Source organism: Anomalospiza imberbis, chromosome 12 (assembly GCF_031753505.1).
Source record: "Anomalospiza imberbis isolate Cuckoo-Finch-1a 21T00152 chromosome 12, ASM3175350v1, whole genome shotgun sequence".
Taxonomy (NCBI): Eukaryota; Metazoa; Chordata; class Aves; order Passeriformes; family Viduidae; genus Anomalospiza; species Anomalospiza imberbis.
The window spans coordinates 12,467,295-12,482,861 of NC_089692.1; the positions used below are offsets into that span (position 1 = coordinate 12,467,295).

Below are 15,567 nucleotides of genomic sequence, written 5' to 3' on the forward strand. Positions count from 1 at the left end.
CTGCTCAGACTCCAGACCAGAACTCTGCTTTTCCATGTTATGCCATCCGGAGCGATTTTCTTGCCAGCTCTGCAGGGTTGTGCAGGAGATCCACCTGGGCTGCCAGACTGTGGGGAGCAGGAACTGGCAGGGAGATGAATCTTAAGGTCTCTCTTGGAACTTATTTTTAGATTAAGATCCTCCTTCACTGCTCTTCTGCTTGTCTGTTGCTGCAAAGTTAATGTCCCTCCATTGTCTGAAAAGCAAGAGCATCTTCTCTGGAGGTCTTGCTTGTGGTGTCCTGGCTCCAGCTGTCATGGACCTCCTGTAGGACATGGTTTTCCTCCTCTTCCCTCTCATTTTAGGTCTATTGCTCCTGGGATTTAGGTAAATTGTATGGTGAAGGTGTCAGTGCTGTTGTCTTGCCAAATAGTCTGAGAGCAGCTTTGAAAGGAGGGAGCAAGTCAAAGCATGAGCATGTGGCACAGCCAGGCTGAGCCTTCAGCAGCTTGACCATCCCACACTGCTACATCTGCAGGGGCCTTTGAGTAGGTCCTGTTTGGAAAACAAAATCTGCACTTTCCTTAGGAAACTGAACTAAAATATGTAGCAAATTGCTGCTTTGTGGGTACTAAATACAGCTAATTAGGAACATGTGTGAAGCAAAAGGCTGATTATAGCCAGGGTGCTGAGAAGTAGGAGGCCACACTTCCAAGCCTGATCCAAGCCTGCTGGGTGAGTGGACAGGGTGCAAAGGGGCCAGAAGCCTCTGGATCCACAGGTGACCTTGGGGAAGTGCAGCACAGCTCCTGTGTGGGCCAGCAGAGAGCTGCCCTTCACACCCGTGTGGCTGCATGAGAAATGATGGATTCCAGTGCAGCAGGGAGGATCTCTGATAGTGAATATAGAGACGTCCTGTGACAAATTGCTTGGGAAGGGTCCCTGGCAGGAGATCTTCAGGACCAGACAAGGTAAGCATGATATGAGAAGAATCCAACATTGAGATTTGCAGAAGGAGGATTTTATAGCAAAAAACTTTTCAAATCCATATGATGCTGTTGTCATTTTTTAAATCTGAACAGGTGTCTCATTTGGTTTTTTAGAGCTGTTTCGGGAAGGCTGAGGGTCTTTCATATGGTAATGCCTTCATTTATCAACTATTTAAATGCCTGTTCTCCTCAGGTTTCTCCTACTGATTATGTGCCAGGCAATCAGTTTTGGGTCTCTGCTTTGGAAGGGATTTAAAAGTCAGGGGGAGGGAAGAGAGAAAGAGGCAGGTCTGAGTGTTATTTTAATTATAAGAAAATATCTCTTGGAAGCAAACAGGCAATTATGAGCAACGAATTTAAATCAGCCACTCAGAGATTACAGTGCAACACAAGCCTGGTTTTTAAAGGGCTGGGTGGGTGGAAGATAACCTCCCCATCATCCTGGGATGAGGCTTGATGGGTGTTATACGGCATGGCAATAGGTTTGTTGTAGGGTTTTGCTTTTTTAGCTGGAGGAAAAGTGTGGGTGAAACAGAATTGCCTTTGGTTTCCAGCTGAAAAGCCTTCTCATTTCGGCAGCGTCACTCTGTGGGTGTGCTTGGACTGTGGTTATTAACAGTTGCAGAAGTCATCAGTGTCCCCAGGCATGGTAATTGTCAGCCAATTTGGCCAGTCTTGCTGGAAGCCAGCACTGTGAAGCCTTGTTGGTCAGGTTGTAACCCTGTGAGGCAAAGGGAAGATGTGGGGAGGTCACAGTGGGTCTCCGAGTTCGTGGGTGGTGCAAAATAATCTATATTTTACATTCTGTAGTCTTAATGAGCTGAATAGTGACCTTTAAAAATGCCAGCAAAGAAGCTTTGTGAGATGTTCAACAACATTAAAACTCTCATTCCCCAGTACCTGATACCCACAAGGACATGGCTACAAGAGCCCATTTTTAAGTGTCTGGTGAGGGAAACTTGGCACTGGTTGGAAAATCCAAGCACTCAATAGCATCAAAATCCCAGTTATGCTATGTGCTACACAACACATCCCAGGAGTGTTTTCATTAATCCGTGCCAGAATTTGGGCAATTTTGGGTAGGTTCCTGTGGAAATCAAAAGCTGGAAGGGTTGTGGTGGGGCTTTGAGCAGACTGTGTCCCTCTGTTGGCTGCCAGTGTGTGTGGGAAAGTGCCTTGCAGACATGAAAAGCCTGTGATGTGAAGGAGGAGGGTGGATTTGGGGTTTGGACCTCAGCCAGCTGACCAGAGACCCAGCCCTGGGTGATAGTTCCCCAATAATGCACGCTGTCCTTTTCCCGCTCCTCTCTCCTTTTTGAATGTCTCTATTTCATTTCCTGCTTTGTCAGATCATTATTTCTGAGGCTCTCCTGAGAGCCATCAATACAGAAATCTCAAGGCCATCCTTTCAATGATGTTTTCACACTTGCTGCTCATTGCAAACACTCGTGGCCCCCTGTTTGCTGCAGCAGAGGTCAAGGCCAGGCAGTTCAGCAAAGAGCTTGTCTGGAAATGATGGATGGGAAAGAGCAGGCTTGGAGATGTGCAAGAGTTTCTGGCACAAAGCAGCTTCATTGAGCAGCAATTATTACATGATCTCCATAAATATTTTAACTTCTCAAGCTAAGCAAGGAGGAAATAACTCTTCAGGGTGGAATTAATAAGACTAAACCTCATTAAATCTCACTAGGATAGTCTGACAAATGTTTTAATAAGACAATGGGAAGGATCCCTTTATAAGCTGGTCTTTTTAATGGTTTGTTTTTGCAACCCTGAAGAAGACACATGCTAGAGGAGAACCTGAGGGATTGCTGAAACAACCTCTAAGCATGTGCATTTCTGATTCAGCTCCTGAGAGCAAATGTCACAGCTAGGCTGGCAAGTGGCCAGTTAGTTAACTGGGAGAAAATAAAATCACTACTGTTTTGATCTCAGATCTATGTGGCTTTCTGGCCTGTCAAAAAGCATCAGATCTTCACAAACACTCCAATTTTCTCTGCACTGGCTGGAATAGCTTTGTACCTGATATCTGTCCGTCCATCCATCCACTGAATCTGCATGTAGGGAGTTCAACTGATTTAAATGAATGTGGGAATCACCTGTTTGATTTTTTCCTAAAGCTGAACCAAGATTACAGGCTGTGGTTAGGTAATAAAAAATCCAGCATTTAACTACACATCCTCTCACAGCTTCAGCATCACCATCACCTCGTTGTGCACCACCACCTCCTGAGGATCACCATGTCGTGCATATCCCCCAGAAACACTGTGGCTGGACAGGGAGAAGAGCAGGTTTTCTTGTGTTAGACAGAAGTCGTTAACTGCTGCTAATTGGATGCTCAAGAAGCCGTCAAGAAAGTAATGCTTCCATACCATGCCAGGGGTGAGGAATCAGCTCTGTGATCAGTTCCCCCAAAGGGTTTCTTCCATCAGCTCATTCTTTTTTTATGATTTAATACAGGAGATAAAGGCAGAGATAAAAACCCTCTGGGTTCTCTCAGAGCTGCTCCAGTTGCCATGGAAATAACCCTTGTTAATAGCTTCATCATAAAACAGGAATAATTTGCTTTGGGGAGCTTGGGGGGCTCATGTTGTGCTGCTGTATGCTCAGATAACCAGGGGTGCTGGGACCACTGCAGTCCCATGAGTGTGGTCATTGCTGATGGAATGCAGGCAGCCAGGAGCATCCATCCCTGTCTCATAGCTCCAAAAATTCATTAATTCCTCCCAGAGGAGTCCCATGCTAGAGATGTGAGCACACAGGGGCAGACTGCCCAGCAGGGTTTTCCCTGGCCAATGTGCTGTCCCAGCAGGCACTAATGAGTGGGAAAGAGTCTGGGGAAAGGTGGTGCTGTTGAGTCTGGGTTTTGGGGAGCCTTTTTTTCACTGCAAATGTTTTCAGCTCTGATGCTGAGTGATTGGCTTCAGCCAGAGCTGGTGAGGCCAGTGGCCACTGGGCTGGCCTTGGTCTGGTTGGGCTGGTGTTGAACTGGTTGAAGTGGTGTTGAACCACTGGATTGGTTGGGTCAGTGCTGGACAGTCTGTGCCAGTGTCCCGCTTGTGCTGCTGACTGTCAGGAGGTGTAGGAGCAGGACTGGGCCATGGGCAGGGTTCAGCAAGGCTGCGCTGGGAAAGGGGCCCTGGATGCTTCATGCAGATCAGTTTTCTATTAAAATATTTTAGGTGTTTTTTTGTCTTGAAAAAGATTGATTACCTGGTATCGGTAAAAGCAGCCGCCAGCCTCTGGGAAGAATGATGTCTGAACTCCAATGATCTCAGAAGGCTAATTAATTACTTTATTATACTATATTATCCTATAACTATATTACACTAACAAGAACTATCACTAACTAACAAACCCGTGACTTTCTCCTGAGAGTCCCAGCACAGCTGTGGATCCAATTGGTCCATGAATCCAAACAACCATCACCAGAATCCAACCAAGCAATCACCTTGGGTAAACAATCTCCATACCACATTCCATATGGGCACAAACACAGGAGCAGCGAATGAGATAAAGATTGTTTTGATTCTCTTTTCTCTGCTTCTCTCAGGAGAAATCCTGAGAAAGCTAAGTCTCTCTCTGTTCAGAGGGTATGGGAATGCCACACGCTGGGAGCTTCTGTCAGTCAAACAGCACATGGAGTCCTGTGAATCATGCCAAACCCTTTTAACCTGAGTGCTGGGTTGGCCATACTGTTGTGGACTAGGGCACTGTTCAACAAGCTGAACTCTCTGAGCAAGGATCTCCAAAGCACAGGATACACTTTTCATACCTGCACCCACTGGCTGCAAGGCAACAGTAAAGTAATTTAAGATCGTGCTAAAGAGAGCGACTGCGGGCTTTGGGTAGCACCACTTTACATCGAGGGGACGTGGGAGGAGACCAGCTTGTGCGAGGGATGCTGGCCAGGTGCTGCACTGGCCGGGGACCCTGGTGGCACTCACCGTGCTCCCCGTGTGCCTCTGCAGGTGTACGAGAGTGGCAGCAACGTGGACCAGTTCGTGACCCGCTTCCTGCTGAAGGAGACGGCGAACCAGACCCAGTCACTGCTGAGCTCCGTGGAGAGTGCTGTGGATGCCATCGACGAGCAAACCAACCCCGCCAGGTGTGCAGCACTCCTGCCCTCCTCTGGTGCAGAAGGGCGGAAGGGGAGGAGGAGGATGCTTTTGTGGGGCGAGGGAAACGCAGCAGGCATTGTGCAGGAGAAAAGGGGAGCTGGGCCTTTCTCTTTGCCTCCCTTCCCGGCTTCCTGAACTCTAGGGGCTTTTCTTCACCCCTTTCTCCCACTCTGTCCCTTCTTCTCCTGCAGTCCCCAGGGTCCCCCTTAACGAGAGCGCTGTGCGTGGGGATGCAAACCAGGGGCAGCACCTGGCACCGGGCTGGGCAGCGCTGGGTGCACGGGGCTGCCTCTGAGCAAGCCACCGCTCCCACCCAGGGCTAAGCACAGGCACCTGCCTGAGGTGAGCTGGGGACGGCCCACAGGAGCAGCTTCCCGTGCCAGGGATGCTGCCCCTCCTGCCAGAGCACTCAGCGGGCGTAATCGTCCAGAGGGAAAAGGCGCCTGTGCGCTGAGGACGGGCAGCGCTGTGCCCCGGTCTCGTGAGGGCCGTCCCCATGCCAGCAGCCCAGCACACGCCACTGAACTTGGGCAATACAGAGCAGACCGCCTCAAGATTTCCCGATGCTGCCAGGGCTAAGATATAAGGAGTTCCCGGCAGCAGCGGCAGAACCTCAGCCTCACTGACACCCCCTCGGTGTCAGTGTCACGCAGCTCCCCAGAGTGCCACGTCGCCAGCTCTACCCAGGACAGGTCGCCATGGAAACCCATCTGTTTGTCAGACCAACCCTTCTCCTGCCGTTCCTTCCAACCAGGAGGCCTGGGACGCTTGCATGGGGGTGCTTTGGCTTCGCCAAGCCATGGGCAGGCAGAGGGGCACCTGGAGAGTGAAAATCCCAGCTCCCTCCTAAGACAGACTCTGTGGAACACAGAGAGACCTGGGCAGCTCTGCCACCATCCCAGCAGCTTTTCTAGCACGAATGCTGTGGGTTTCATCATCTCACATCCCTTTCTTCTCTTTGTTTTGTGGCAAACCTTCTACAAAAAGAAGTAGGAGCTCCTGCAAAACAATGAAGAGGAAACAAACCCAACACCAGGCAGAGCAATTAGAGCCCATGAAAGACTTTGCTGGCTTTTATTTGCTGATGTGTGGGCCCAGATCATAATGAGGAGTATTGTAGTTGTTTTCTCGTTAAGATAATAGCTAAAAAGAAAAATAAATCCCACAAAAAATTATCTCCTGCATCGTCATGAAGACAAAGAAGTGGCCTAAAAAGCACGAAAATGAGGGGCTGTAGAACAAAGTGTGAAGGCAAAGGTCCAAGATGGAGACACCTCATTAAATTGTGATTAAAATAAACCTCTGTGTGTTTTTGCCTAATTTCCTGTCTATTGACAGGGGATAATCCAGGACCAGCAGTGGTATAATTGCACAGCCTGTAGCAAAGGGATGCTCCTACACTCTTTGTTGCTCCTGCTTCCTTGTCTTGGAGATGTTCTTTGGGACCAGATCTGCACATCATGTTCCTGTGTTTATGGTGGAGGCCACGCTGGCTGATTTATGAGGTAGCTGAGGAAAGAGAACCCAGCAATTGTACTTAGGAGGAGCCAGGAGCCAGGGGAGGGACAGGAGGGCAGGGAGATGCTGGCTGGTGTGGTGCCCATTGGCTCCAGGGCACTCAGCATGTTTTATCCAGCTGGGAGCTGTTTGACTAACAAAAGATGCCAAGAGGAGCCAGGGCTCCCAGACACCTCTATCAGCAGACAGCTGCCACAGAGCTGCTCTTGCTGGAAGGAGACATTGGAAATCCTTTGAGCTGCTCAGCCTCTCCCTCTGTGGCACAGGCTTCCTGATGGTGGAGAAAAAAGGAGGGGGTCATTCCCATCTCACTCACATGGATGGCAGCTGCAAGCCCTTGTGAAGATGGCAGATCTTAGCATTCTCTCTGGCTTGCAAATAAATGAGGTCCTGGGAGGACCACCAAGGATGTGGTGCTGGATAGTGATTATGGGTGCTCCGTCTGTGGAAGTGTTTCAGGACAGTTTTTTGGATCTTTGAGCAACCTCTAAGCCAAATGGGCTTTGTAGACCCAGACAAAGAAAGCATGTTGGAGGCAATGCTACAGTGGATGTGTTTCCATTCTCCAGGAGAACTGCAGCTGCAGTCTGTCAGTGGGATACACAGCCTCTGCTCATGGGCAGCCATTTGGGCAGGGGCACTCTGGGTGCCAGCAGCTTTTCCTGTCTGAAAGCCACCAAAGCCATTGGACTGCAAAGCCAGCCCCAGTAAGGTGCAGCTGGCTGGGCACAGCTTCAGGGGCCTGAATGCCCCATATTGCAGGTGTCTGTCTGACAGAAAAAGTCCCTGAAGGCTGCTGGTGGTGCCAGGAGGGCTGTGCTCTTCCATAAGCAGGTGGAAAAGTGATGGCTGCTGGGAGCAGCCCACTGACATTCCCCTGTTTCTGACCCACTCCCCACACTGGCTGATGCCAAGGGATGGTGCAGGAAGGAAGCCTGCACTGCCTGGGCGCAGTGTGGGCACTGTTGCTCTCCAAGGGGTCTGGCATTATTTGCAGAGCTGCCAGAGGGCATGCTCTAGTGCTGGCTCCCCAGGCTGGCTCATGCCACTCTATGTCCTGACACCCTGTGTGCTCTCTGGTTGCAGACACTACCCCAGCAAGGATGGTCATGGCCTGAGTGACACCTGGTACGACAACCCCGTGCCCAGTTACTCTCCCACTACCTGGATGGTCCCCAGGGAGCAAGGAAAGAACTTCCAGGCTGGTAAGTGCTGGCTGCCTGGGGTGGCTTGGAGCACTCAAATCCCAGCAGGAGCACAGGGCTCTCAGGGGGTGCCTGCAGGTGCCCCTCACTTCATCAATGTCTCCTGGTTCTGCACAGGTTCCCCTGACATCAAGGCAGAGGGGTTGGAGGGGCAGATCAACAGGCTGGCCAAGCTGATTGGCAAGCTGGAGGACAAGGTAAGGACCAGCATTTCCCTGTGTGGGGCTGTCCTGCCATCCCAGGCACAATTCAGCAACCTTGCCTCAGCTGTTTTGGGGCAGGGATGAGGATGTGGTGTTGGGGATGTTGGCTGCAGTGGGAGCACAGGGAATTTTGTGAAGGGTCCTGACTGGAGGTGCAAGCAGCTCTTGGAGCCCGTTCCCTGTAGAGAAGGGGGCACAGTCGTTGCAAATGCTGGGGACAGAAACCCACCAAGCAGAGAGGGACTTGCAGTCTCAGCCAATCCACCACCCCCTCTGCTGCTTACTGCCCTTTTCCCAGACCCTCTGGTTTGACCTGCACCAGCGACTGTCGGACAGCGAGAGCACGGCCTGCACGGTGAGTGTCCGACCACCACCCGCGGGTGCTGGGGTGCCCCTGCGGCACAGAGCCACATTTGGGGGGTTCACTGTGTTTCTGTGGGTCTCACATGCTGTGTCTGGGGCCCCGGCAGTACCTGCTCCTGGTGAGGAACGAGATGACGGTGTCACACAAGCACCTGGGCGAGTTCTGCAGCTCCCTGAAGCAGTACCTGAAGAGCGTGGCCGGGGAGCGGGACTGCTTCCAGTGGGTACCATCAGCAGCTGCCCATCGGGGGCTGGGGAGATGGGGGCTTGGCGTGGGCTGGAGTGGGGATCAAGTGAAGGACTGAGGCAAAGCAGCCAGGATTTGGGATGCAGTCATGCTCAGCCACCAACACTGCTTCTGCATGGGCTGGGGAGTGCTGGGACGGCGGGGGGGCTACCCTTACCTGGGCTGCTGGGGCTGGGTCCCCCGTCGGTAGCCCCCCTAGAGCACACCTGTGGCTACAGAGGGGAGGGATGCCGCATGTTGGGGGCTCACCCCCTCTCCCTGTTTCTGCCAGCGTCACCGCGGTGAAGCTGCCTGATGGGGTCACCTTCATCATCTACGAGTTCTGGGAGACCGAGGAGGACTGGAAGAGGTAGGGGAGGGGATATTAGCCACTTTTGGGAGGCTTGTGTGTGGAGGGTTGTTAGAGCACCTGAGCCCCAAGCTCTGTCCCCTGTCTGACAGCAGGACTGAGGAGCTGTCTCTCTGTCTGTCCTAGGGCTGTCCCTGTAAATAGGACAGGGGGGTTGGGGTGGGTCTCTCTACACTTCCCATCTGGGAGTGCCTTTGGATGTGATGAGAGGGATCAGTGTCCTGAACCAAGGCAGGGTGCTCTGCACAAGGGGAAGTGAGCAGGATTGCTGGCACCCAGGCCTGCCAGAGCCCATGGTGCTGTGGGGGGCTGGATGGTGTTTCTGGGGGGGCTGGGTGTCACCCACTGTCTCCTACCTGGGCACAGGCACCTGCAGAGTGCCACCTGCAAGAGCTTCCAGCACGTCAAGGTGGACACGCTCAGCCAGCCTGAGGCCATCTCCAGCGTGGCCGTGCCAGGTAGGAGGGCAGCCACCCCAGTGGGTAGGGCCAGGGACCCCTGGGCAGCCAGCACCTCTGCAGTTGTTGGGGCACAAGGGTGGGCAGGTGGCATGGTATGAAGGACAGCACGGGCTGAGCTGGCTGGGTTGGGCTGGGGTTCAGGGTGATGTGGGGCTGGGCAGGCGTGACCCTCCAGTGATGTTCCCCTGCAGCTGCCTGGTGCACCCTGAGCCGAGAGTGACGGTCGGTGCCGGGGGCCCTCCAGCACCTGTTGCCTCTGCGGGGTGGCCGTGCCTGGGAGAGGTGTCGGTGTGACCTGGCTGCAGTGAAGGAAACTCCCATGTGTGTCCCCCAGCCCAGAGTCCTCCCTCAGCTACCCCATCACCTGGGGCATCTCTCCCTGGTGTGGGGTGGTCTCGGGGGAAAGAAGGACTGCCAGGGAGGGGCTGGCAGGGTTTGGGGAGGGGGACATCCGCCAGACATAGGTAGGCAGGGAGGGGGGGTAATGGGTACAGGCAGGCAGGCACTAGGAAGGAGGGATGAGAGTGGGAGGCTGGACCGAGCCCCCCCTGAAAGCAGGGAGTAGCTTGGGGGGTCTGTGCAAGTCCCCAGGGGCCACCCAGGGAGAAGACTGGGGGGGTTGAGGCTGTGCCTGGTGTGTGGGTGTCTGAGTGTGCCTGCAGGGATGGGGACCTGTGCCCCAGGGGGGAGTCAGGGTGGTGGCAGAGGGGGGGTTTCCCTTCTCCCAAGGTGCCCCTTAGTCCTTTCCAGCTGTGGGGAGTCCCCAGGGGTTTCCTTTGCATGTGCACAGTTGCAGCTGGTGCTTTGTAGGCGTGAGGGTGGCTGCCTCCCCTCCTTCCTGGGGTCTCTACTTCGTCTGTGTGTCTGTCTGTCCGTGCCGATCCCGCACCCACCCCGCCGTGCGTGGGGGTCCCTCAGGGTGTGTGGCACAGGACCCCTGCCAATACCCTCTCCTGTCTTTATTAGCCACTGTACAACGGGGACGGTGATGCCAAATAAAACCGCCATGGGATCCAGTGGTGTGGCTGTGTCCGGGGCAGGACGGCGGGAGGGTCACGGTGGGGTCACGATGGCGCTCTGTGGTCCCTCAGCGCAGCAGCCCCAGCACGGCCAGGGCAGCGCTCTGTCCGCACACGAAGGCACCGCCGAGAACGGAGAGAACTCCCCAGGAGATGAGAGCAGCCCTGCAGCGACACGAGCAGAGGCTGCCGGGGTAGAGCTGACCTCAGTCACGGGCCATCCCTGTACCCCAGCTCCTCTGGCTGTGGAGCTCTCTGCAGGGTCAGCCTCCTCTGCCTTGCTCCTCTGCCTTGCTCCTCTGCCTTGCTCCTCTGCCTCGCTCCCAGTCGATGGCTGAAGAGCCCAGCAGCCCCCCTGTCCACTGCAATGACACACAAACCTTGGTCCAAAAGCCAGCAGATGCCACCACGCGATCATTCCCAATTCTGCCTGTGCCCAGTGGCCCTGCTGACGGAGCAGAGACCCTCATCCCCCACCGTGTGCTCGGACACAAACACTCCCAGGCACCCCAGCTCCATCCTATCACCACATGCTTCCAGCCCTGTCCCCTCCCCTGCCCCAAGCCCCGGAGCTCTGGGGCTCTGCAGCTCCCTGCTCCCTCCTCCCCGGGCACACAGCCCACCTCACCCCAGAACAAGTCCCTGGGATGCAGCACTCACCCCAAACCCAGCTGCTGCTCTGCCGCAGGGTCTCAGCACCGTGCTCCTTCCCGGCCTGTCCCGGGCAGGCTGGGACTGTCCCCTCGCAGTCTCCATCGCCTCAGCTCATGTCGTCCCTTCTCCTCATGATGGGCTCATGCTCTGGCAGGTCTCCCCAAGGGACCTCTCCAAGCCTTTGTCACCCACCTGGGTGCCCCTGCTGACCTTCTGCCTTGGCCCCTCCAGCACACTGGCACCCCTCCCCAGATGTTCATGGGTCCCCAGAGCACCCTCCTGACCAAGACCACGATGTCCTGGGCTGCTGCCTCCACCCACCATGTAACCTCCATCCTCCCTCAAACTCTGCTGCTCCCCCAGGGGCACCACAGACACGCTTAAGCACACACTTATACCAAACTCACCAGCACCATGTCAGCCCCCTGACACGGGCTGCTGCTGTGCCCCAGCCCCTGCAGACAGGAGCAGTGATGGGGACACACCGCCCTGGCACAACAGACACTGAACACCTGACGGCCTCCTGTCTTGGGGCACCCTGCCCCTCTGACCCCCAACCTGACCCCACCCCAGTGTCCACTGGGTGTCCCCAGTGCCACCAAACCTCACAGCTCTTCTGCCTCTAAAGTCACTCTGGTACCTGGGCACCTCCTTGATGCCTGGACACAGCCCTGGTATGCAGGGACATTCCCAGGCACAGCCCCAGTAGAGCACGTCCCTCCACATACAAATCCCCCTCCTTGCAGGGTTCCCACCTTGACCAGGGTGACCCCAGGGAACTGTCCTGGCCATGGCCCATGGGATACCACACCCTGGCCCTGTCCCTGCCCCTTCCCTTGCCCCCACCACCACTGAGCACGCAGACACTCACTTTTTGTGTGGCCCGAGGCTGCGGGTCCCAGTCACGCACACGAGGCACAGCCCTGCTGTCAGTGCAGAAGCTCAGTCCCAAGACAGCACCCCTCACCCAGCCCCACTGCACTGTCCCCCACAAGCACAGCCCTGCACCCCCAAAACGGGGCCAGGACAGACCACCCTCCCCTGCAGTGATGCCCTTGGCACCAGTGACCCCCCACTGCTTTCCTCCCTCCTCGTGCCTACTCTTGCCTGGGAAGATGAAGATGAAGAAGGCGCTGATGCCCCCGATGAGCTCGATGACTTTGCCGATGTCGGGGACGAACAGGGCGATGCCCAGCGTGGCAGCCATCCAGGTGACCGTCAGTGCCACCCGGCTGCGCTGCTCGTGTGCCTCAGACACTGCCACGGCCCCGCGCTTTGGGGCTGCCCACAAGTCCTTCACCACGGATCTGGGAGGGAGGATTGCAGGGGCTGGTGGCACCCAGGGAAGCTGCACCCAGCTTGTCACCACTCCCCTCACCTGCCCAGCAGCACCACAATGGGGTAAATGGTGACAATGGAGACGCCAAAGAGCAGGCGGGCAACGATGACAAGTGGGTCATTCCCTGGGTAGGACATCAGGACATCAGACGCCACGGCCTCGCCGAAGGTCAGGTAGCCATAGAGCCCTGCTGACAGGGAGGTGGGGGTGGGCGGCCGAGCAGCGAGCAGGACAGAGGAATTCTGAGGAGGATGGATGAGCCAAGGGGAGAGGGGACCCCTGGGGCATGGAGGAGTGAAGGGTTTGGTGCTGGGGTTACCAGTGAGGGAGTAGATGAGCAGGCAAATCAGCATGGAGAGCACAGAGACGGTGACCCAGTGGGAGAAGCTCTGGTTGCGCATGCTGCTGTAGATGGCCACACATGCCTCGTGGCACTGCAAGGCAAGGGGGGATGGTGCTGGGGCCCCATGCAGGCACAGCTCCCACCCCCAGCATCCTCTCTCCCACCTACGGGTGCCCTTTTCTGCTCTGCCCCATTCCCAGGCACTTGTGTCCTGCCTCACAGCCACCTCTGGTGACAGCCACAGGTCCCCTTTCCTGCAACTTGCCCTTCAAGATGGCATCCCCGTGGTCTGGGACACCATGGGGGGCTGCCAGCACTGCCCTGGCAGCTGTGGCCAGAGGGGCCAGGGTGACCTACCTGGAAGCCAAAGCAGATGGTGGGAATGACACTGAAGATGGAGGTCCAGGAGGAGGATCTGTGGCAAGTGGAGAGGAAGCACAGAAGAAAAGGCATGAGGCTCTCATGGAGAAGAAACCTTCATGCCATAAACTGTATAGCCTGGATGGCACTATGGGAATCTCTTGCTCAGTGATTCTGGGAGAAAAGGGTATTGCTGGGGTGAAAGCTGGGGCTGGGAGTTACCATGCACTGTCAGTTGTCCCCAGCTCACCCCCACCACACACAGGGCCCAGCGCCACCCCCACCCTGCCTCCAACCCTGCCCCCATGTCACTGCTCAGGCCATGGAGGTCAGGGCAGGAGGGACATGGGGCTGATCCTCCTACCTGGAGGGCTGGGGTGCCTCAGTCAAACGCAGGCTCTCTGCCTGCAGGTAGTATTTCAGGATGACGACCAGAGTGAGGTAGCAGGCAGCCAGCGTGCCCAGGATGCTGTCAGGGCACGGGAGAGCATCAGCACACAGCAAGGAGGAAGGGAGAAGGGGGGTTCCCATGGCCCCACAGGTTCCTGGGAGGTGGCAACCTGGGGTACAGGGTACCTAGGGGTGGGCCACCACAGGGATAGCCCAGGTGGTACCTGGAGTACTTCTGGAAACCAATCTCCCTGGGGACAGAGAGTGGGAAGATGACGAGGACACAGAGAGCTGAGAGGGTGAAGCGCTGGTCCAGGTACCAGGGGGGCAGCTGAGGGGCCCCACTCAGTGTCTCGTTGGGGTACAGGGAGTCACACACTGTGGGGGGCAGTGGGGGGTCAGCTGCACCCTGAAAGATGGCCCAGGGAGGTGGGGAGCATCACAGAACCAGGGAGCCCCATGTCTTTAGAATTTCCAGGAAAACCCTGGGGGTGACCCACGTGGGAGCACCTTCCCCTCACTCCTGAGAGCTGCCGACCCCAAGCAGGTCCCAAACACAGTGAGGCGAAACAACTCACGTTTCTCCAGCTGGTCGCCCACCACCCTGAGGAGAGCCACGGAGATCATGAAGAGGTTGAGGAGGAAGCAGACCTCACAGAGCTTCCCCACGGCCGCCCCGCACACGGCCCGGACCACGCCCTGGTAGCTGGGCTGGGCGCTGAGGGCCGCGGCATAGCCCAGCACCGCCAGCCCGCTCACCAGGAACACCAGCGAGCCCTGCGGGGACAGAGCCAGCAGGAAGCACCACGCCGACCCTCCTTCAGCCCCAGACCAGAGCAGGACACAGCAGGCCCACGGCCAGGGACCAGGGTACCGGCCAGATCACCTTGTGGCCCTGGGTAACAAAGGTCAGCAAAAGGATGGAGACACAGCCTCACGTGGCACTTCTGGTTTAGATTTGGGGTTTTGGGGCATGTACGGGAGTAGACACCCATTTACTCTGAGTTATAAGCCAGTTTCAAGTGTGGCTTCAGCTGCAAAGGGCATCCCTAAGGTGGCACGGCAACAACAACCGAAGGGTGTTGCGGGGGTCGGGACGGGGGTGCCCGCCAGCTCCCCGAACACCGAGCAGGTGCATCCCCTCCCTCCGCTCCCTCTCCGGACCGGCGCCCCTCGGCTGCCGCTGCCGCAGCCCGTCTCCCCCGTGTCCCCGGCCCCGAGTCCGCCCTTACCAGCTCCACCAGGAGGGCGGGGACGGCCCCGCCGGCCCTGCCGAAGGCCCAGGGGAAGCTCAGCAGCCCCGCGCCCAGCGCGGACTTGAGCAGGATGAAGACGGCGCCGGCGGAGGAGAGCGCGGGCGAGGAGAGCCCGGCGGAGCCCCCCGGCGCCGGCAGCAGGGGCCGGCCCTCGCCCGCCGCCCGCTCCATCGCGGCGCGTCCCGCAGGGCTGTGGCCGGGCGGGCGCGGAGCGCGGCCCCTCCGCAGGGCCCCGCGGGGGCGGCGCGGGCGGCGCGGACCCCCCGCCCCCGCGGGCCGTGGGGAGGGGGCGCCGGGGGCCGGGCGGGAGGCGGCCGTGGGAAGCCCTGGCAGGAGCTCACCCACGGACAGCCCCGTCCTGCGCACAGCGCCCCGCGGCAGCGCCGGCCCGCGGAGCGCTCCTGCGGAGCACAGCCGCCCCTTAGCTCCCAGCGCGGGGTCGGGGCTGCTGGGTGGGGAGCTCGTGCTCTCACTTTCCCCGAAATTATTATCACCACAGGGCTGGACGGACTGAGGCCGCCCTCGTCCTGCTCTGTTCACCCAGGCATGAAATTGCCACCAAGGGGCATTGCGGAGTGCCCCGGGAAGGGTGAAGGAAGGCAGCAGCTGCTCACACCCCTCCTAACTCCTTGGGTGCAGGATGAGGCCAGCACCCCTGCGAGTCTCTGCAGCAGCTAAAAGCCCACTGGTGCTTTCCTGCACTGGGGGACTTTGGAGAGGAGCCATCCCATCCCACTCCTTGCTCCATGCTGGCAAAGGGGATGCCGGGAT

The 15,567-nt window shown here is 57.0% G+C and overlaps 2 protein-coding genes across 4 annotated transcripts in view; one reads left to right on the forward strand and one right to left on the reverse strand.

Annotated features, from left to right (window-relative positions):
* NECAB2 (N-terminal EF-hand calcium binding protein 2) overlaps positions 1-10,447 on the forward strand; it is a 73,047-nt gene extending 62,600 nt beyond the window's left edge. The window contains exons 6-13 of the mRNA XM_068202797.1: positions 4,940-5,076; positions 7,694-7,812; positions 7,930-8,009; positions 8,314-8,370; positions 8,486-8,598; positions 8,897-8,974; positions 9,341-9,432; positions 9,627-10,447. Of these exons, the coding sequence (XP_068058898.1) occupies positions 4,940-5,076; positions 7,694-7,812; positions 7,930-8,009; positions 8,314-8,370; positions 8,486-8,598; positions 8,897-8,974; positions 9,341-9,432; positions 9,627-9,655 (705 nt within the window). The 3' untranslated portion in view covers positions 9,656-10,447. The remainder of the gene's footprint in view (positions 1-4,939; positions 5,077-7,693; positions 7,813-7,929; positions 8,010-8,313; positions 8,371-8,485; positions 8,599-8,896; positions 8,975-9,340; positions 9,433-9,626) is intronic.
* Positions 10,448-10,488: 41 nt separating this feature from the next.
* SLC38A8 (solute carrier family 38 member 8) lies at positions 10,489-15,000 on the reverse strand. Of its 3 annotated transcripts, none has more exons than XM_068202789.1 (10): positions 14,773-15,000; positions 14,119-14,317; positions 13,765-13,918; positions 13,515-13,619; positions 13,148-13,205; positions 12,767-12,881; positions 12,487-12,637; positions 12,216-12,415; positions 11,980-12,031; positions 10,489-10,816 (listed from the first exon to the last, which is right to left on the reverse strand). In XM_068202789.1, the coding sequence occupies exons 1-10, from the start codon at positions 14,965-14,967 to the stop codon at positions 10,489-10,491; spliced, it is 1,557 nt and encodes a 518-aa protein (XP_068058890.1). In that variant the 5' UTR covers positions 14,968-15,000. The 3 variants fall into 3 exon arrangements, with proteins under 3 accessions (XP_068058890.1, XP_068058892.1, XP_068058891.1); XM_068202791.1 differs by having other exon boundaries at positions 10,492-10,619; positions 12,487-12,634; XM_068202790.1 differs by having other exon boundaries at positions 10,492-10,619; positions 12,487-12,881.
* Positions 15,001-15,567: the final 567 nt, after the last annotated feature.